The sequence below is a fragment of the Podarcis gaigeae genome (assembly GCF_964106915.1).
Source record: "Podarcis gaigeae genome assembly, chromosome: 9".
Classification (NCBI taxonomy): Eukaryota; Metazoa; Chordata; class Lepidosauria; order Squamata; family Lacertidae; genus Podarcis; species Podarcis gaigeae.
In genome coordinates this window covers 58,453,969-58,476,072 of record NC_139685.1, presented here as the reverse complement: position 1 = coordinate 58,476,072, position 22,104 = coordinate 58,453,969, and the positions used below count along the sequence as shown (strand labels likewise).

The 22,104-nt window shown below is 42.9% G+C and overlaps 2 protein-coding genes across 2 annotated transcripts in view; one reads left to right on the top strand and one right to left on the bottom strand.

The window, feature by feature from the left end:
• The window catches only part of NFKB1 (nuclear factor kappa B subunit 1), a 73,719-nt gene extending 60,118 nt beyond the window's left edge, over positions 1-13,601 (top strand). The window contains exons 18-24 of the mRNA XM_083756407.1: positions 3,678-3,847; positions 5,043-5,145; positions 7,042-7,166; positions 7,718-7,784; positions 9,602-9,774; positions 10,888-11,068; positions 12,907-13,601. Coding sequence (XP_083612533.1) covers positions 3,678-3,847; positions 5,043-5,145; positions 7,042-7,166; positions 7,718-7,784; positions 9,602-9,774; positions 10,888-11,068; positions 12,907-13,085 — 998 coding nt within the window. The 3' untranslated portion in view covers positions 13,086-13,601. The remainder of the gene's footprint in view (positions 1-3,677; positions 3,848-5,042; positions 5,146-7,041; positions 7,167-7,717; positions 7,785-9,601; positions 9,775-10,887; positions 11,069-12,906) is intronic.
• The window catches only part of MANBA (mannosidase beta), a 57,666-nt gene continuing 49,106 nt past the window's right edge, over positions 13,545-22,104 (bottom strand). The window contains exons 13-17 of the mRNA XM_083756450.1: positions 21,512-21,676; positions 19,941-20,085; positions 17,152-17,294; positions 16,516-16,773; positions 13,545-15,520 (exon numbers count right to left, since the gene is read on the bottom strand). Of these exons, the coding sequence (XP_083612576.1) occupies positions 15,296-15,520; positions 16,516-16,773; positions 17,152-17,294; positions 19,941-20,085; positions 21,512-21,676 (936 nt within the window). The 3' untranslated portion in view covers positions 13,545-15,295. The remainder of the gene's footprint in view (positions 15,521-16,515; positions 16,774-17,151; positions 17,295-19,940; positions 20,086-21,511; positions 21,677-22,104) is intronic.

The following is a 22,104-nucleotide window of genomic DNA, read 5'->3' as shown; positions in this document are numbered from 1 at the left end:
AAAGCTTTTCCTAATGTTTAGACGGCACCTCCTTTCTTGTAACTTGAAGCCATTGATTCGAGTCCTACCCACCAGAGCAGGAGAGAACAAGCTTGTTCTTCCATGTGACAGCTCTTGAGATATTTGAAGATGGCTATCATATCTCCTCTCAGTCTCCTCTTTTCCAGGCTGAACATACCCAACTCCCTCAACCGTTCCTCATAAGGCTTGGTTTCCAGACCCTTGATCATTGGTTGCCCTAGTCACTTGTCACTCAAAGGTCTCCAAGCAACTTGGAGAAAAATATGCAATACTTAATACCGTAGGGGGAAAGCGGAGGGGGTGGAATTCTATACTATGTTAATGTTTCGTATAACATCCATGGGGGGGGGGGAGAACCAAGCTGTATAAAATATTGTGAACAACATTAACAATACTCAAATGATAAACAAAGCAATACTCTGACCCACTAATTTAGCAAATAAACAAAACCTCCGCTTCCCCCCTAGTCCATAAAACATGCCCAAAGCAGTAAAATTCGGATGGTCCGCCCCCGCCACTTAATGGATCCAGTTGGCTTCCAGAGAGTGGTAGGGGATGCTTTATCCCAAGTTGATGGCCTTTCAACTGATTCCCTGGTGGCACGCTGGAATGCGGAGTTAACCAGGGCTATTGACTGTCTGGCTCCGAAGCGCCCTCTCCGATTGCATGGAGCCCGGACAGCCCCGTGGTTTTCCCCGGAGCTGAGGGTGATGAAACAATCGTTGAGACGGCTAGAGCGCCGGTGGCGGAAAACTCATTCTGAATCAGACCGGACACGGGTTAGAGCTCAACATCGAGCCTACCAAGTGGCAATGGCGGCGGCGAAGAGGGCCTTCTTCGCCGCCTCCATTGCATCTGCAGAAAACAGCAGCAGGAGACTTTTTCAGGTGGTTCACAATCTATCAGAACCACCTGTACCACCGGGGCCTGGTAGGGACCCCAAGATCTCCTGCAATGCTTTTGCAAAGTTTTTTGCAGATAAAATCGCTCAGATTCAGAAGGAGGTAGACTCCACTGTGGGAGCAGGGCCAGGGCGGGAGAGTGCTAGAGTTCTGTCTGGTCCTGTTACATGGGATCAATTCCAATCTGTTACCTCCGAGGATGTGGACAGGCTGCTTGGACGAGTGAAACCGACCACCTGTCTCCTTGATCCTTGCCCATCCTGGCTGATAAAAGCGAGCCGGGAAGGGCTGGGCGATGGGCTCTGCGGGGTGGTGAATGCTTCCCTCTGTGAGGGAGCCTTCCCAGACCCGCTGAAAGAGGCGGTCATTAAACCGCTTCTTAAAAAAACATCTTTAGACCCGGCCAATTTGCCATTCTTGGGCAAGGTGATTGAGCGGGTGGTTGCTGAACAACTCCAAGCACGCCTGGAGGAAACGGACCATTTGGATCCCTTCCAATCGGGATTCAGGCCTCACCATGGGACTGAAACTGCCTTGGTCGCGCTGGTTGATGATCTCCGGCGGGCTAGGGACAAAGGTGAGAGCTGTTTCCTAGTTCTGCTGGATCTCTCAGCGGCCTTTGACACCATCGACCATAACATCCTTCTGGACCGTCTAGAGGGGCTGGGAGCTGGGGGCACTGTCATACAGTGGTTCCGCTCCTTCCTCCTGGGCCGTGTCCAGAAAGTGGTGGGGGGGTGAGTGTTCAGACCCCTGGGCTCTCACTTGTGGGGTGCCTCAGGGTTCTGTCCTCTCCCCCATGCTTTTTAATATCTATATGAAGCCGCTGGGAGAGATCATCAGGGGGGTTGGACTGGGTGTTCATCAGTATGCAGATGACACCCAGCTCTACCTCTCCTTTAAATCAGAACCAGTGAAGGCGGTGAAGGTCCTGTGTGAGTGCCTGGAGGCGGTTGGAGGTTGGATGGCGGCTAACAGATTGAGGTTGAATCCTGACAAGACAGAAGTACTGTTTTTGGGGGACAGGAGGCGGCCAGGTGTGGAGGATTCCCTGGTCCTGAATGGGGTAACTGTGCCCCTGAAGGACCAGGTGCGCAGCCTGGGAGTCATTTTGGACTCACAGCTGTCAATGGAGGTGCAGGTTAACTCTGTGTCCAGGGCAGCTGTCTACCAGCTCCACCTGGTACGCAGGCTAAGACCCTACCTCCCCGCGGACTGTCTCGCCAGAGTGGTGCATGCTCTAGTTATCTCACGCTTGGACTACTGCAACGCGCTCTACGTGGGGCTACCTTTGAAGGTGACCCGGAAACTGCAATTAATCCAGAATGCGGCAGCTAGACTGGTGACTGGGAGTGGCCGCCGGGACCACATAACACCGGTTCTGAGAGATCTGCATTGGCTCCCAGTACATTTCCGAGCACGATTCAAAGTGTTGGTGCTGACCTTTAAAGCCCTAAACGGCCTCGGTCCTGTATACCTGAAGGAGCGTCTCCACCCCCATCGTTCAGCCCGGACACTGAGATCCAGCGCCGAGGGCCTTCTGGCGGTTCCCTCATTGCGAGAAGTGAGGCTACAGGGAACCAGACAGAGGGCCTTCTCGGTAGTGGCGCCCGCCCTGTGGAATGCCCTCCCATCAGATGTCAAAGAGATAAAGAATTACCTGACGTTCAGAAGACATCTTAAGGCAGCCCTGTTCAGGGAAGTTTTTAATATGTAATGCTGTACTGTTTTTAACACTGATTGGGAGCCACCCAGAGTGGCTGGGGAAACTCAGCCAGATGGGCGGGGTATAAATAATAAATTATTATTATTATTATTATTATTATTATTATTATTATTATTATTATTATAAAATCCACAGTAGAAAGCACAAAATAAGCAACAGAAACATATAAAAATTAAGATCCATTAAAAAGTAAAAATACAAGGCTGTTTGAAAACATAATTTATATTAAATGTACAGATTGCAACACAGAGCACCAGAGAAATATGGTTCAGAAAGGTTTGCCTCTCCACCCCGCCAAGTACCATGCTGCCTGATATTTGGAGGGTGCTATTTGAATCACTGTTATCTGCCATTCCCATTTACAGGTGTCATGGCATTTCAGCTGAAACTTCAGTGTTTTTCAGTTACTCACTAAGAATGTTCTTTTTATGGGTGTTTGGGGACATGGAAACACTTGCAAACAGAGCTTAGCTCCACCCACTTCCCCCAATGACACATGTAGTTTTTCAAACTTAATACCTACATGTTAATAAACTTAAACATGGAGGAGGGGGCTTTCGAGGTGCTTCAAGCCATGATGGCTATGCTTAGTCTCCACAGCAACACCAGTTGCTGGAAATCACAGGAGGGGAGAATGCAAGAGTTCAAATCCTGCTCTCGGGTTTCTTACAGGCATCTGTCTGGCCACTGTGAGAATAGGAGGCTGGACTAGATGGACCATTGACCATGGATCACCAGTTGGCTCTTCTTGGGTTCTTAATATTCACTTATTTTTTGCTGTCACTGTACAAAACAAGTTTTAAAAGGAAATGAAACCAGCTGCTATGGTAATCTCTCTTCCCCCTACTTTTCTGACATGCATCCCAAAACTGTAGGTCTTCTCCTTTCATGAATTACCGCTCCCAAATCATGAGAAGCCGAAACCCAGCCTCCCTTTATTGCCCACGTTTAGCTTTTCTGCAGCTACTTTTCGGAGCTTGAGATCTCGTCGCACTATTCAGCTGCTGTACTGTGCTTCTTCATTGCAGGGCTGGCTGTTATTCACCTAGCCGTGATGGCAAATAGCGTGTCTTGTCTCCGGCTGCTCATAGCTGCTGGTGCTGATGTCAACGCCCAAGAACAGAAATCTGGCAGAACTGCCTTGCACCTGGCTGTCGAACAAGGAAATATATCCTTGGCAGGTTGCCTTCTGCTTGAGGTGAGCTTCATGGGGGCCAGAACCACGTTGTTTTCCTGGCCAATTTTCCTTGCTTCCTAGGTCATAGTTGGCAATGTGCAGCCCACAGGTCATGCGTGGCAATAATGTCACAGAAGCATTTTCTGTCGTCCCAAATGTTCATTGATGGCTGCTCTCCCACCCCTGTACATTGAGCAATTAAAAAAAACCCCAAGATAATTCTGCTTTTTCGAATGAGACGAATGTAGTATAACTGCATAATTATTTTATACATTTTTAATTAAACAAAAGGTCTCTCTGACCTGTCTTTAAGCTCAAGGTTTGTAGACACGACCCACTGAAAGTTTTCCCTCCTCTGATCTTGGATACATGCAGTGAAATCCTACATATAGCTACTCAGAAGCCCCATTGAGTTCATCAGTACTTACTCCCTGGTAACTGGGAATAGGATTGCAGCTTTAAATGGATTTGACTGATGCATTCTAAAGCTATTATTAAGAGCCTGTGGCGGGGCTAAGAAGCCCGAACCTTTAGAATACAATAAAGTTTTACAATCTAAAAACTGAGTTTTAGATTCTGTGGTGACCTTTCATTTGTTTACTTATTTTGTTAGCAGTTACTGACATTCACTTTCATCTAGTAAGACATGGAGAGCAATGTATATTCTGATGGACCTGGTTTTTTTGCAATTTGATATCAATTTATATTTATACTGGCCTTTTACCAGTTAAAAACAGTAAAACCTGCATAAATGTGTGATCATATTTCACTAATAATTTAGTGTTGTATTAAATCTGGAATGGGTGTGTGCATGTATGTATGTATTTATTTTATTTTTATTTTTGCAAAACATTTATTTTTACAGCTTACCATCCAAGGTATTTTTTGGGACCATTCTGTTAAATATTTTTTCCACATTATTTATCTTTGCTTAATGTACATTTTTTTAAAATAAATGTGAGTAAACACTTAACTCAATATTTAATTATCAGAGTTCATCCGATGCTCTTTTTGTTCGCTTATTTGTTTACAAATGGCTTCATTTTGGCTCTAAATTCAGCACTCTTAAGTATCATTCTCACACAAGTCCATATACAAAAGTAAATGTTCATCCAAGGTCAAGCTGACCCAAAATTGTGTAGAGGCATCAAGGTATGGTCCCAGTGTGCATGTAAGTAGCTAAACCAGCATTTCTTTCTTTCCTCTTTTTTAAAAGGGTGATGCATTTGTTGACAGCACTACATATGATGGAACGACTCCACTTCACATAGCAGCTGGAAGGGGGTCTACAAAAATGACAGCTCTTCTCAAAGCAGCAGGTAAGAAAATAACATTAAACTCTTCCTGATGCTTTAGTGCTGTGAAATATTTTTTCCCCAGACTCTCCTTGATTATCGCCTTTTTCTCTTAATTTCCCAGCGGTATTCGCAAGTTACATTCAGTGAGTGTACAGTCTTTGTACACAAGTAGTAAAGCTATACAGTTGCTGACATGCAGTGTAGAGTTTGTGTGCCTGTGTGCACAGTGGTTGAACTATACAAATGACCAAGTCACATTGTTTCACACAAACTTGCGTAGACATGTTCTTGTGTTCAGTGTACTGTTAGGCATTGTGGTCTAAACCACCGAGCCTCTTGGGCTTGCCAATCAAAAGGTCGGCAGTTCGATTCCCCGCGATGGGATGAGCTCCCGTTGCTCTGTCCCAGCTCCTGCCAACCTAGCAGTTCAAAAGCACGCCAGTGCAAGTAGATAAATAGGGAAGGTAAACGGCATTTCCATGCGCTCTGGCACTCGTCACGGTGTCCCGTTGCGCCAGAAGCACTTTAGTCATGCTGGCCACATGACCTGGAAAGCTGTCTGTAGACAAACTCCGGCTCCCTCAGCCTAAAATCGAGATGGGCGCCACAACCCCAGTTTCCTTTGACTGGACTTAACCATCCAGAGGTCCTTTACCTTTACCTTACGTTTACCTTAGCTGTTATTATTATTATTATTATTATTATTATTATTATTATTATTACTTCTATACTGCCTTCATCCAAAGATTACAGGGCAGTTTACAATACTGTATGCACAATGCATACAATAACAACAGACAAAAGCAATACTCAACCCCAACACAATTTATAAGACCCTAGATTGTTTAATTAGCCAAAGGCCTGGGAGAAGAGGAATGTTTTTGCCTGGTGCCTAAATATATGTGACAAAGGTGCCAGGTGAGCCTCACTGGGGAGAGCATTCCACAGGTGGGGAGCCACTGCAGAAAAGCCCATTCTTGTGTGCTACCCTCTGAACCTCTCGTATAATGTGTGAGGAAGACTCCTGTCCCCTATGCTGCTTTTCCATCACCAGTGTTGAAAGTAAGATTTAATGACTAGCCTTTGTATGTGGAATGTGGTGGGAGTTGCCTCAGGTAGCAAAATGACCCCAGCCAAATCAGTAATTTTCCCTTCCCTCCCAGAAGTTGGACTGCAAACCATTTTGTTCTCTCAGCAACTCCAAGCCATTGCACTGTAGCAAAGAGGCATCTCATCACCACAAGCATAATACAGTATTAATAACTGGTGTATTTGAATGGATTTAGAAACTGTCATGAAGCACTTGAGCTCCCCCTTCTGGAAAAACATTTGTAGCAGCATTGAATAAGTTGAAGGACAATGCCCTAAGATATTGTTCTAATCGTGTAACACTAAATTCTTAAAAAATGAGAAGTTTTTAAATAAGAGAAGGAAATGGTGAAGAAGAAAAATGAGAATCCTAAACAAAACAAAGACTTATGTCCAAAAGCACGCATCTTTTTGATAGGCGTGACGAACAAAAAGGTTCATTTTTTTACCCAGTCCAGCATTTTAAACCTATTGTTCTTGGATAAAAGTAAAGTAGGCTTTATATATGGCAACCTTTGGTGAGCGACAGATCTATCCCATTCTGCATATAGAAGCCAAACAGACTGGCAGTGGAGTCTTACTTCAACACTGGTGATGCTTAGGCAGGTCAGATTAGGGGGCCTAGGGCAGGCAGTGTGGGGGCAGAGAGGATCAGGAGGAACAACCAGAGGCTTCTACTGCCACCCAAGATGGTTGCCTCATAATGTTAGGGCTGGCCCTACACACCGGAATTCCTTTTGCGTATTTACTTGACTGAATATTAGAGAAGGGTTTACTGATGCGAAGGTGTTACAATCTTTCACCGTAGTGCTTTGCTTCACCTCGCAGGCGCAGATCCCCACATTGAGAACTTTGAACCATTGTTTGAACAAGATGATGAGAAAGACAAAGATGGTGAAGATGAAGGGGTCATACCTGGAACAACACCTTTGGACATGGCAACTAGCTGGGAGGCAAGTGGTTAGGATGAAGGCATCTCAAGAGCCAGTACATCTTTCATTTAAGGCCTGTTTGAGAATATGGACCAGGCCCTTTTTTCCAATCTGTGTACAGGAATGTGGGGAGTGGGAAGAACTAGTCTTTAGTATTAAAAACTACAAGAATACCCATATATATTGCAGTTTGGGGTGACAATCAAAGATGCAGCAGTTGACTTGGTTGCAGCTGCAATTTGATTTACATTTAAAAAATAATTCTCTTTTCTTTAAAGTATGGCTGAGAAGAAGCAGAAGGGCTTTTTTGTGACGGTACTCACCTGTACAGAGTACTGGCACCTCATTACTTTAAAAATGGAAGAAGTCACTTCCATTTTTTTCTTTGCAGTTATGCTGGAAGAGGTAGGAAAGTGTGACCTTCCTCCAGCACTAAAATACAGATATGCATTATGCTACCAGCTGACCACTTGAAGACTTTAAATGCCAGACTTGAAACTTAAATGTACAGGTTGCAGCTGGATGCTTTCACTTTGCGTTTTCACTAATTAGCTAGCTGTTCTTCCTAACAGGTGTACGATATCTTGAATGGTAAACCCTCCAAATCAAAGGTAGCTTCCGAAGATCTATTGACACAAGGTAAGGGTGTGTATAAGCAGTGGGGGGGGACGGGATTGGCTGAGATTTCTTTCTTCTCCAGCTTAGCTTGATTGCTCAGTATTATTTTGCAGCAGGTTTGCTGTAGGGCACTTATTCTTTGCTAAATAATACTGCTAAAAGCACACTTGAGATCTGAATTGTACAGTCTGACCTAGGAGGCAGCACTTTTTGCCTTCAGCCATCTCAAGGTTTCTTAAACAACACTGTCTATTCTCCCTGGAAACCTCTCTCAGAACAGCCATGTGATGCCTCCTCTCTCTCATCCATCAAATCCTTATAAAAGCCCTTTCCTGTGCAGCCTTTGTCTTGGGCTGCAATTCTAAACTCACTTACCTGGGAGTAAGCCTTGTTGACCTCTTCAGGACGTGTACAGTATTTCACGCCTCACCTCCTAGATTTTATTTCCCAGCTGCAACAAAGACTTACCCAAGCATCCTAACTACACTGACTTAAATTATCCCTAATCCATACTCTGTTTTGAAGGAAGCCTGATACACACACACTCTGTTACCCATGAAGCTTGGTCCCCCCCCCCAACTCCTTGTCAGAATTTTAGTCAGTAAGCTCTTCAGGTCAGAGATGTTTCTCTTTTGCTATCACTCTGTAAAGTTCCATATTTGATAGTGGATGTGCAATGTTTAACTCTTAATCAGAGTAATCCATTTTAATAGGCTAAAAAAAAGGTGATCTCAGCTAATTAGGCAGCAGGGTTTTCAAAAACGTTTATTAATAATATAAATACATATTTAAAAAGTGCATGTCATCCAAAAACAAAGCATTGTTTCTGTTTCAGAACTAATTTGTACCCACTTGAAAACTTTTATAATCTACAGTTGCTCAACTCGTTGCAATTCTATACATGTTTACTTTAGAAGTAACTCATGCCAAGTGGGTTTAGGATTGCAACCTAACATTTCTTTTGTCATTTGATAGTCCTAGTTATATTGATGAAAGGATCTTTTTATAGTGCCTTTCCCTGTGAAAAAATGGTTTCATTTCAGCAGCTAAGAGATTTTGCACATCCAAACTCAGCTCCTTAGCTTTTGTCCCATCCAGTCCCTGGCAAGAGAAAGAGCTCTTTGGCAGCAACCTGGGAAAATTAATTTACTCCCCATATCTAGGCCAGGTAGTGGACAAATGGCACTAGGATCACTGTGAACAGATGATGAATTTTAACACACCTTGAAACTTTAAAAAAGCATTGTCCTATTGAAGTGTTATACTTGTGCTGTCTCTTAAAAAAGACGGGTTATGATCAGCATATGGTCTCACTCTACCCACAGTGGGAATATTATTGCTGTGTTTAGTTCATGGGTAGGCAAACTAAGGCCCGGGGCTGAATCCGGCCCAATCACCTTCTAAATCCGGCCCGCGGCCAGTCTGGGAATCAGCGTGTTTTTACATGAGTAGAATGTGTCCTTTTGTTTAAAATGCATCTCTGGGTTATTTGTGGGGCATAGGAATTCATTTTTTCCTTCAAAATATAGTCTAGCCCCACACATGGTCTGAGAGACAGTGTAGCAGCCCCCTGCTGAAAAGGTTTGCTGACCCCTGGGTTGAGTTGAAACAGACTAGCATGCCTGGAAGGAAAAAGGAGGCTCACATCCAGCTTTCAAATTTGCACTGGAGACTTTGGGATGGCCAAGTTCATGCTCAGTTCTGGCTGTGGTCAACAGTGGGTTTTTAAATGCTTGTGTATTTAAAACGAGCATTTGCTTCTGCTTGAGAAGCAAGGGTTGAAGTATAGCTAGTGGATTGTAAATACACATTCGGCTTTGTTTTTCACCTTCTTCCAGGAAACATGAAAGAGCTGAAGGAGGATGTCAAGTTACAGCTTTACAAGTTACTTGAAGTGCCTGATCTGAACAAAAACTGGTCCATGCTGGCGCAAAAGCTTGGCCTAGGGATACTTAACAATGCCTTCCGGTTGAGCCCCTCTCCATCAAAAACCCTGCTTGATAATTATGAGGTAACTTGAATAATGGGCCTAATGGGCCAGCCCAATGGCCCATTTAGCCTTGCATCCTGTCTTTAATGTCTATAAGCACCTACCTAGAAAGATCCCTCAATAATTCCTTGTCACAACAACCCTGAGGGTGCCTGTGCGTATGACAATGTTTCTATTGATTATAGAACAGGAGACAGCCTATCATTTGCACATGGCGAGTTAGTCATTCCAGTGAACTTAACGAGAGGCCTGCAAATGCACAAGTTCTGTGCATTTATCGGTGTGCATATTGGGCTTGGACTGGGGAATTTGGGACCTTTAGGCCCTGTTGATCATTTCCAACCATACAATGGTAATACCCCTTTGCAGGAGGATGTATGAAAGATCCAACCCCTTTTTAGGCTGCTGCAATATTTAGAAACTCACTGTAAGCTGAGAGATTCTCTCAGTTAATCGCAGAAAAAGTTTGTGTAGTCGTGCCATGCACATGGCAAGACGCAATCATATAGGTCTTTCATTTGTAAATTAAACAATGCTCTCCAACTATTACATATTTTATTCTGCCATGTGGCTGCATGTTTATAAGAATTCTAGGAATATCTTGTGTTTGTTTCTGGGCCCAACTGAAGAGGTTCACGTTAAAGAGTTTACTACAGGCTCCCCTTGGGTCAGACTGGCAGAAAAAGGCCCCTTGTTAGTTCCAGCACCCTCAGAAGCTGTGGGGTGGCAGCCCTTAAAGCTAGCTGTGGAATGTTACTGGCACCATCATTGTAGTTTTGTCACATGCTAATGATGCACCTTGACTTTGACACCTGAAATATATCTATTTTAGGACCCACCTATTCTTTTGATGGTGAATTATTTTAACTGATTGTGACCTACTCCAGGACCTTATTATTATCACCTGCCTAATAATAATAATAATAATAATAATAATAATAATAATAATATACTCACCTTCAGTCAATAAGTGTTGATATTTCTGTTCTTTGAAGGAAAACCAAAGCCAATTGTCAGGTTACCTGCTGCGAAGTTTTTTATAGATCTGCACTTCCATAGAAAGCTAATGATCCTCTTTTAATTGGGTGGAAAGCCTGCCTCAGTTTGTTTACCTTTATTTTAATATCTATGCAGGTTTCTGGTGGCACTGTAAGGGAGCTGGTTGATGCCTTGATAGAAATGGATTGTACAGAGGCTGCAGAAATAATTCAGAACTCATTATCCATCTCATCGAGCCAGTCCAGCAAAGAGCAGGCAAAGGATGCAAGACCTCCATTATGCGAATCGCCTTCCCCTTCCATGATAGCACAAACAGGTAAACTGCTCTATGCCAATCAATGCTCCTGCAATAAAACAAACATTTTGCAGCTCCACCCCACCCCACCCCTGTGGCAGAGATGTAATAAGGACAGAACAATGAGGTGTCTAAATTGTTTGATTTGCATGTGGCAAACCTAGATTCAAATCCTTTCGCAGCTGCAGAACCCACTGGGTGAGGTTAGGAATTCCCTAACTCTTGTAGGGTTCTTCTTAGCCTAAAACTTTGCTGTGAAGTTCCTAGAGAAAAGGGCAAGACACACATATCCATTCAACTGCAGAACTAGACAGCTCCTGAGTTGATGCGTCTCAAAGAGTATTCAGACTAGGTGTCCTTGACAAATTCCCATAAATTTCAGTGCAAAGTTACTTGATGCATACTTCCAGACTAAAGTTGTCGATCAGAACATATATTATCCCTTTGTGCTTCACACTACTCTGAGCCCACAACTGTATTGCAAAATTTAAAGAAACCTACCAAAATGTGTTTTAAAAACTGTTGGTTTGGAATAAAACACATTTTGAATTGTATACATATTTGAATAGATATTTTGTAATAACCTATGTATTTAAATATTAATGGGATGTAGAAGAGAGTTAGGAATGAAAACATGCAGAACTGACATGGACGAGGAAGGGATTGATCTATATTTTAGTCCTCTGCATTTAAAGGTTTTGGAAGGGAAGTGCCATGAATTAAGACTGAGGACACACCTTGCTGAAGTTAAGCAGGTTTGTTGGGTTAGTGATGATGTGGAGAACCTTTCGCACTCCAGGTTTTGCTGAACTATAGCTCCCACCATCCTTGACCATTGGCCATGCTTGCTGGGGCTGAAGGGAGTTGTCGTTTGGCAACATCTGGAGGGCCAAAAGCTCCCCATACCTTGGTTAGTACCTTCATAGGACAGTCATTACACCCATATATGATGCTCTGAGCAACAGGGAGGAAAAGATGTAATAGTAAAATAATAGCTTTGCTTAAAACACCCCACTAGTTTACTAAGAAAAGAGTAAAAAACAAACATGCATTTGAAATGCAATCCTTAACACAAGTACTGGCAAGAAAGTCCTATTGAAATCAACTTGTTTCTGAACCAACTTGCTGAGGATTTCACTGTTACTTTGTTCTCTCATTGTCTGCAAACACATTCATTGGTTTTTTTTAATTGTTTGGCCTGGCAGTAGTGCATTTAAGGGAAGCAACAGAGCAATCTATAGTTACGATTCTTAAAGGAGCAGTTCAGTAAATCTGAACCCATACTTATCTAGGTGACGGCTTCTTTTGCCAGATCTCAATAATTCCAAGATGATTTTTTAAAATAGTGCTGGAACCTTAGAAAACACAGGTCACCTTCCCAATGTTCTTGCAGCTGGTGCAGCCTTGGCATTTAGTAGCATGGTAGGAAAAACAAGCTTAGCACAAGGGCTTAGCAAAAGGACAACCCATGGCTTCAGGACATGTGAAGCTGCCTTATCATATAAATACTGCTTGGCCATCTATCCCAGCATTTTCTGGATTAGCCATGTTCTTAGGCAGAAATCCTTCCTAGTTTTGCCAACAAAGCTCTTAATTGGAAGTGCCAAGGATTCAGCCAGCCAGAGACCTTGAGTGTGCAAAACATGTTGCCTGGAAACACTCAGATTCATAAAGCTTCTGCCCTGGACTCCTTCTGCAGCTGCTAGTAATTTTTGTTTTATTTTCACCATTGTCTGGGGAGCAAAGAGGCCTTTGCATTGCTCTTTTGATTTATTTCCTGAACTGGATATATTGCATTGTATTAGCATTTTCTCAAAACCCTATGAATTATGCAACATGTTCCTTTTCCCCTCTGCCAGGTGATCTCAAATTCCAGGATGCTGAAAGTATTTGTGACAGCGGTGTAGAGATTTCCCTCCGCAAACTCAGCTTCACATATTCAGAGTCTTTTACCAGCAAGTCACCAGTAACACTTAAGAAACTAACCACAGGCTACGGCCAGGACAACTTGCCACAAGGCAAAATTGAAGCCACTTAGAAGTGTGGAATGGTTTGGTAAAGTTTCCTGCAGAGGGAGGAAGTTGCTAACAATTCAAAGTGCACTGGAAGAAAAAGCTCTTTAAAATGTACATCGACTGTTCAAGAAACAGGAATCAGGTCCCGGTAAAGTGGGAAGCTCAGGACCAGCAGCATGAAGATGGAGTGGCCTTCTTTCTTCCTAAGATCTTCACCTATAGAAGAAATGGACTACCAACATGATGTATGGTAAAAATTACAAGAGAGACATTGGCTGTGGAGCGCGGAACAGGGTCATAAGCAGTGATCAGATAGATACTTAAGTCAAAAGAATATAATGTATATTTCAGTAAGTATATTTAAATTTTCATCTGGTGTCTATAAAAATCATCCATGCTTCAGACTGTTTTCCCCATCCTGTTTTACCAGCTTTCTGCTGTAAATATTCTTGTTTAGATGAAATTACTCAAGGAAAATAATGTGCTTTTTAAATGCTTGGTTTTTTTTATTTTACTTTTATAATAAAAGACAAAATTCACATTTTCTGTATTTTTGTGCTGAAGCACACATGGAAAGCAGCTAAGGTCCTGGAGGCAAACTGCTCCCATTAGCCTGATGACAAAGCACTCAAATCAGAAGGTGAATCAATAGGGTGAGGCATTTTTCCATTATGAGATCACCTGAGTAAGGCCTAAGGTCCTGCTAAAAATTTTCAGTAACTTCTCTCAAGGGCGGCTTACCTCCTAAACTCCTTAAGAGGTAAAGAAGGTGAGAACACAGAAGGCCACTGTATGTGTCCATAGAAACCCCCCTTAAACTCTCTTGAACTATAGGAAGAAACTATTCACACCTTTTTCCACTTGTGTGTCAGATAGCTGTGAGCTGGACACTTAAGTAAACAGGTAAGGGTGCTGAAAAAACATACTGGAAGTGAAAAGACAGGTGAACCAAGATCAACAAGTCCTTGTGGAAAATTAACATTGACCTTATGAAATAAGCATTCATGGACTAGCACCCACTTCATCGAAAGAATAGTGTGTGATCCTCAGTCAACCATTATGTGGGTTTGAAGGGGGATGTACAGTCGTACCTTAGTTGATGGACGCCTTGCAACTCAAACGTTTTGGCTCCCGAACACTGCAAACCCAGAAGTGAGTGTTCTGGTTAGCGAACGTTCTTTGGAACCTGAACATCCGACACGGCTTCCAATTGAGTGTAGGAAGCTCCTGCAGCCAATCGGAAGCCGCACCTTGGTTTTCAAATGTCAGACGGACTTCTGGAACGCATTCCATTCGTCAACCAAGGTACGACTGTAAAAGTTGATTGGCAATGGTACAGCCTGTGACAAGATTCAGAGCTTAAATGTATAAAAATGACCACCCTTCACAGCCACAGATGATAAAGAAAACCAACTGTTAGGTCTTTTTAAGATGACACAATACTTAGCTGTCACTCTGTTGCAGCTAAAACAACCACCACCCCTCAAAGAAGGAATCCTTAGCTGAGAAGTGCCACAGTTCAAGCCAACCAAAACAATAGCAGCCAGTGATTATAAAGAGCTCCTTCCAATGAGTAGCTGCTGACTGAGAATATGCAGTGGTAAAGGAAAAAATACTCTTGTTTATGCCTGCAGCCACTCCTATTATCTTTTTTCCTGCCATCTTTAGCAGCACACATATCAGGCCTAATTTGCAAGTGGTTCCTGGACTTTTGCACCTAGCACCTATAAGTGAGATCTGTGTGCAGCCTCTCCACCTTGCAACTTTAAGCATGCCTTGGGGGCACTGCTCTAACTATCTGGGGAGTGAGACCCTTAGGGAAGTCCCACATTGACTAGCCCCAATAACTAAGACTTCCACTACCACCCATCTTCCCTATAATCTGAGACGTACATCAGTATGGCTCCGTAGTCTAATACTGGAGCAGCACATCCTTCCATCTTAAATAAAAAGCCCTGATGCCAGAATACAGAGGAAAGTAAATGAGGGCACTAAAGCATCATTCTATGCACTTCATTTCACTGTTTTCATTAAGCTCTCTTAGCATACGTGGTCACCTTGTTCTGTAGCTGTGCTGATTTGCTCTGGGCTCCAGTCCGCTGAACAAAAGGGTCTCAAGTGTGGAAGATGCTGGCACAAGAACGATGTTTAATGGTCCAACTTTGTGCCTCTCTTGCTGCAGCGTTTCATTCCCGTTTCCCTTCAGCTTCCTCTCCCTCCTTCAGGCCTTTCCTCAGGAAATGTCTGTCAATGATGTTAAGCTGAGCGACTTCTCCAGCTCTTTGGCGCTAGTGGTTTCCCAAGGGTAGAACAGTACGACTCTTCGTTTCTCAGTGAGAAGGAAACCATTGTCACTGAATCTTCCTGGGATGTTTCCGGCATCCAACCAAACATAAGGAGCGATGGCTGTGGCTTCCAGGATAATCTGAAACTGATCTCCTTCTTGGGAAACAGAAGCCTGAAGGGGAGGGGGCAAAGGATTATTATCTGTGCAGTTTGCCTAGTAGAAATTCCCTATTATAAACAATGTGCTTTAATAATTTATTCCTCCTCACAACAAGCTTGTCTGAAGAAAAGGAAATAATGGCATCTGGAGCCGCTTGTTACTTGAAACCTGAATTATAAACATTATTTTTATACCGGTTTAATACTATGGTAAGGATCGCTAGCATAACTCCAGATGTACAACTGCCATCAGTCCCAGCTGGTATGAACAATGGTCAGGGTTAATGGGAGTTGTAGTCTCCAAACACCTGGAGGGACCCTACATTGGTTACCACTGTACTATGGTTTCCTCTTCAGCAATTCCAGGAGATGGAGGAAATTACTCTTCCCCAGAACTGCGCCAGTTAAGTCTTGGTTTGCCAAGATGACACACGTGTGCCCACCATTACTTCTTATGGAACCCACAAAAGGTCTCAGGAAATACTGCCTCATAAATCCATACTGCAGAAGGACTGACTGCTCTTCTTGTTCACAGTTCCTATTTGCGCTGGCTCAGCCTGATTTTGCAGACATGCTGAAGACATGGAGCCTTGGCAGGACCTGCAATCAGCATTAAGCAGGAATGCCATTTTATTTAGACATGAAGCACTTTCTGTGTTCCAAAGTAACTGCTCCATTTTAAGGCAAAACCACCAAGAAACGGCAATAAAAGTTCAATTCCATGACATCTATAAATGATGGGAATTAGAGTTTTGCATATGGCATCTGAGGCTCCGTCCTTACCTTTTGTAAGGATCAGAACATAATGCTTCCATAAGAGTGAAATCACAGGTCCTTTGGTACTATGCACAGAGTTCAGTATCCTGACTTCATACACAGCTTCTGAGTATTACTCAGGGCCAAGACATCTCACCACAGTTATTCTATACCCTCTGTGGTTCTATGAACTGCTACTTGTGTGCCAAGGAACGAATGTTATTACTTGAACAAAATAATTTTGTTGCTTACAAGAAGTTGTGGATTCTTTAATCCCACTGCATCCTTCAATGAGGACAGGAAGTGGTAATTGCTTGGGCTGGACAGCTCCTCTTCACCCTCAAGGGAAAAGGTAACAACACAGCTTTGCCTGGTACAATTTCCACATTGTTTCAGAAGGTCACTGATGGGCTCCTTGTAGATGGGGACAGCTGCTCCTCCCTTGATGAGCACACCCTCTTTTGCCAAGGTACACACTGGCTCTGTCAAACCCCAATCATGCAGACTGACCTACAAGGCAGGTTAAGAGTTCAAGACAATAAAGGCTTCCTTGCCATTAATAAAACACAAATAACTCAATCTAGATTGAGCACATGTTTACATTTCTCTTATTAAAATTAATAGCCTTCAAAAGATTTTAACTTTGACAGGAGGATGCCTTTATTCAGGCAATAATCCTACAACATTAGCTTGCAAAATTCAAATATTTACACCTCACTTAAAAACTCAAAACGCAGCATTATTTCGTAGCTGGGAGTATTTCTTTAGAGCTAGTCTCCTTAAGGTTTTGCTTTGGGTTGAATAGAAGGGTTGGGGGAAAGCCCTCACCGCCCAACCCCAAAATTCTTTCCAGACCCAGCTTCAGAGACTGGGCAAAGTGGAACTTACTCTGAGTGTCAGCTCATAATCTGTGTGAAGATCTGAGATTCCATATATGTAGAGAACATCTTTATCTTCATATGCCACAGGCAATAAAGGAGCAAAAAAGCGCTGTGCAAAATAATGGAGCATCTTCCACTTGCCACCATATTCTGAGAAGGTTCCAAAGGAGAAAATATATTAACCATACCCTGAAATGACCTGCAGCTTACCTTACTATGCAAGCATTCAGATTAAGAGGCCTTTTTTTTTATTTTCTCGAGTCGGAGGAAGGCTGGTTCATAAATGACTTGCGGGGAATGAGTGGGTATCACTTACATATATTTATTTATTGCTTCACCCCTGGAGCTAACTCTTTCCCCTTATTAATATTTTGCTTGTATCAAAGCAGACCATACACTAATTCCTGTTCACATGTTAAAAACCTTCTACTGTCTCTATTGCTGCTGTTCAAAATGGAAGCCATATCAGGCATGCAGTGGGGTTGTTGCAGGACGACCACAGTGAATGTGATGACGCATGCTACATAGGGCATATACAGATATGTATATGCACTCAACAAATGTGACATCTTATCTGAAAAGCAGGTGATGGGGCCACTGGAATTCAAGCAACTGCACTGCAGAGAAAGAGCTGGCTGAAACCACCAGATGCAGAGGAAATAGCAGACCGTCTGTTGTGCTTACATCCAGCTTCATTAATTGCTACCAGCTAAACTTTGTAACTAGAAATGCGGCCTTGATTGTCCTTCTCCCTCCCAGTTCCTTTTCCTTTTGTGTTGTGTCCTTTAAGATTTATCAGCCTGAATGCAGGGACTGTCTTGTCATTTTTGTACACTGCTCTGGCAGCCTTTTTATTCTGAAGGGTATATAGTATAAATGCTTTAACAAATCAACAAATAATAAGGGTGACATGGGATAGAGAAACAGAATAAAGGAGGGTGTCAGCAGTAGGTTCCTGGTTTTTAAGTTTTCCCTGAAGTTCTTCTCACCAACAGTCAGAGTAGGCAGCCTGCTCCTCTCTGGGACCAGTGCTAAATTAATCAACTGCAAACCCCAAAGGCATCATTTCCTTGGTCTGTACCATAATCATGCATCCAAAAGCTATTATTCTGTCTAATAGCTGCTGGTTTCAGCTCACTGGATGATGTAACTGCTAGATGTGATGAGACTAAAACTGAGTCATCCCTTCCAAGTAAAATGTGTGATTTGAATCAGGTATGTCAAGGTGACATTACACAAGACCTGAGGCTCAGCAAACAGTGGTTGCAATTTGCTTTCCTCCCCTAAAGATGAAACTTCACACCGTGGCTACAGCTGTCCCATGTGGATGACTAAGGCCCTAACTGCACTATACATTTAAAACAGCATCATGCCACTTTAAATCATCATTAACCTAAATCTTTCTTTTTCTCCCTTGTAGTTTGAACCCTATTCAATGAAAATTTGCTCCTGCCCCCTTTATACCCATATATCTGACCACTGATGCATATTTCAGCTTCCTAAGCCAAGACATGGTTGTGGGAACTGACCACCGTTACCACTCAAATCCACTACGATGGAATTGGGGGAGCCAAGAGCTCAGAAATATACATCTTGCTATTCATACTACAAAATCCTGAAAGTCTGTTAACAGTCTCTGAGAGAGTCAAGTGCTAATTTAAACAGATGTCTCTTTAATTTTTCAACAACGATTGAAACATGCCCAGAGAGGAAGAGACTGTTCAGACTAAATCATGACATCCTGTATAGCAGCAAAGGCTAATCCTACGACATAATTAAAGGCTCTAGTTTTAATATCTCCTAACTTCTTTCCTCTGCAAATCAAAGTTATCTACCAGAACGACATGCAGATTATATTCGCTCTTCCTGGGACATACCCCAGGTAAAACTGGGGATGGGAAGACATGCACACACACCCTTGGGAACTGCTGACATTGTAGGAACCAGACTTTAATGTCAAGCCTTATCCCAAAGGTAGCCAGTGTGATGCTCCTCCGATGTTTTGCACTCCGACTCCTCTCAGCCAGTGACGAGGGGAGTTGTGGTCCACAACACCTGGAGGGAACCACGTTGGTTATCACTGCATGCCTGAAATAGCTACAAAGCTTGGTGCTTTAAGGCATTTGACAAAATTTGTGGTAACCTGGACAGTACCCAACAAAGTAGTTCTTGCCAGCACAAGAACATCTGGCTGTGCAACAGAACCTCCCCTCCTTCTCCCCTTTTCCTGTGTCCCTCCTAAATCTGTTCTGGGTTTCCCCCTCCAGGACAGATCTGGAGATGGTGCAGCCCAAGGAGAGGGTGGGGAAGTTCAATCGTGGAAATGGAAATCCTTGCATGATCAGAACTATTTTGTCCAAATTCCCACTTGGCCATGAAGCTCACTAGGTGACCTTGGCCATGGACTTTCTCCCAGCCTATACAACCTCGCAGGGATGGTGTGAAGATGCAATTGAGGGGGAGAATCACATTCACCACCTTAAGCTCCTCACAGCAAAGGTGAAATATAAATACAGTGGTACCTCGGGTTAAGTACTTAATTCGTTCTGGAGGTCCGTTCTTAACCTGAAACTGTTCTTAACCTGAAGAACCACTTTAGCTAATGTGGCTTCCCGCTGCTGCCTGAAGCAAAGTTCTTAACCCGAGATACTATTTCTGGGTTAGCGGAGTCTGTAACCTGAAGCGTATGTAACCTGAGGTACCACTGTAAATAAAATAGGCGTGCAAAGACAGTAAGAAAGCATGCACATTAAAGCAGCCCAATTCCTAATTTTGCTTTGGCTGGAGAAGACTTACCCAGAGAAGCCCATGAAGGAGCCTGCCAGATATCATTGAGTTGCCAATATAGTGCCCCCATGGTGTGCCCCTCCCCATTGATTATCTCGCTTTGGCTGCGACGATAGAACTCCGTTTGCGACTTTATGCACTGGGCCTGCATAATCTAATTCAGCGAAACCCAAAACAGAAAGAAAAATATATCATTACTAAGTGCTCGTGTAATGATAGAACTGCGAAAGATACAGACGATAATGCAGATCCCCGAGACTGGACTGCAGAGAACAGCAGATCACATGGTAAAACCCTTTCTGTGCTGTACCACTTTGATTTGGAAGCGGTATTTATTTATTGAATTTATATACCGCCCTATACCCGCAGGTAGGTTGTGTATTTCAAACAATGTTCTAAAAAATTCCTAAAATATACAGTCAAACCTCACAAGAGTCCCCCCGTTGTGTTTTATCATTTTCTAAACTATATGCAAAATTAATAATGAGCATTTAAAAAACAAACAAACCTCGAAAGAGTGTTGTGGCACCTTAAAGGCTTAACAAATGCTCTCCTGGCACAAACTTTCGCGCATTAGAGCCTACTTCATGAGATGCATGGAATGTTACCCTCAGTCTACCAGCCATGTTTTTCAGTGGTGTATAAGCACATAAAAGGGAGCAGGGAATGTAAATGTTGCAGCTGAAAGGCGGCGGCATGCAAAATTACAGCCTGTGACAAATCAACAATAGCTTGAACGTATGCAAAATTACCTTTCACAGCAAAATGTATGAATACATTTAGTCTCTAATTCTATTATCACCTTACTCAGAAATGCTATAGTGACTGTGTAATCGCCAACCAATGTTGCTGTAAAATGTCATTTTGCATCCACAAACAATCCTTTGGCATCCCATTTCCCCCCTTCCCTTGCTCCCTTTATATCTGAGACTCATACCCCTTGCATCTGACATAGTGGGCTCTAGCCCAAAGTAGTTTGTGCCATAACATAAACAATGCTGGCCTTTTATGTGCCAAAAGGCTTTTGGTTGTTTTTGCTGCAGCAAACTAATGTGGCTACCCTTGCAGATATTGAAAACTGCCCATCAGAGTCTTTCCAAAACTCTTACGAGGTTGTCAGTTGTTGCAGATAAGCACAAGTGGTTTCTAGACCTGTTTCCAAAAAACAACTTCATACCCCATGTTTTCAGTGCACCGTCATAATCCCTGGATAGGAAAAGACAAGTCTAACATTGTGCCTACAGGGCTGAGTTAATGTTTCACCATACAGAGAGACACAGACCTGACAACCAGTATATACACAGCCTGTAATCACAAAGCAAACAGCCGGGCGACACTTTATACACAACGGTACACAACGGTACATGTGTATTTCTCTGTACGGTGTGTGGGGAGAAGCCCATCGATAATTTAAAACGATGTCACTGGACCCAAGATTTCACCCACTGTGTAATTCAAACACTTGACACAATTATCATAATTTTGTACCAGGTTCTCTGCAATACATGTTGCATTATGCAACCACACTTATGGCTTCTTTAACAAACAAGAAACCTCTTAAGATTTTGACAAATACTCACCTGAGTGAGGTAGATGGATTGCTTAAAGTTGTTGAGGGGGTCTCCTTCCTGCGGCAGCTTAAAATGGAGGCCTGCCTGATGAAGCATTTGGTCATTGCCATTAGCATGGTGTTGCCGATGCAAGGAGAAATTGCTCGTGTAAGACCAGTCCTCCTCAGATGACACCTGTGGTTTAAAAACAAAATAAGATTTGTAAACATTTGCAACCACTCACTTGCATATATTTACTTTTTTCTAAAAAGCAGTCATCTCAAAAATTCAAACATAGCATAAGGTGTCTCCCAGCAAACTGGACCCCCGTGTTGTACAATGACATTCTGTCTAATCCATTGGGCTGCTAAAGCCAAAAGAGGAACCTTATGTGTGATGCGATCCCTGAGCAAATAACAATTTTTCTCCCTAATATTCAAGCAGGAAACTGTCTGAAGAATCCTTTTGAGAAATATGTCCCTCAGAGAATTACGCAGATTGCAATACAGTTTGCAGTGAGCAATATTTTCCACCACTCTCTGGCTACAAATACATGAATGTTTTACACATATTCTAGCATATTTCACCTAAGTATGCTTTGTGCAAAGTTTGTACAGTGGTAC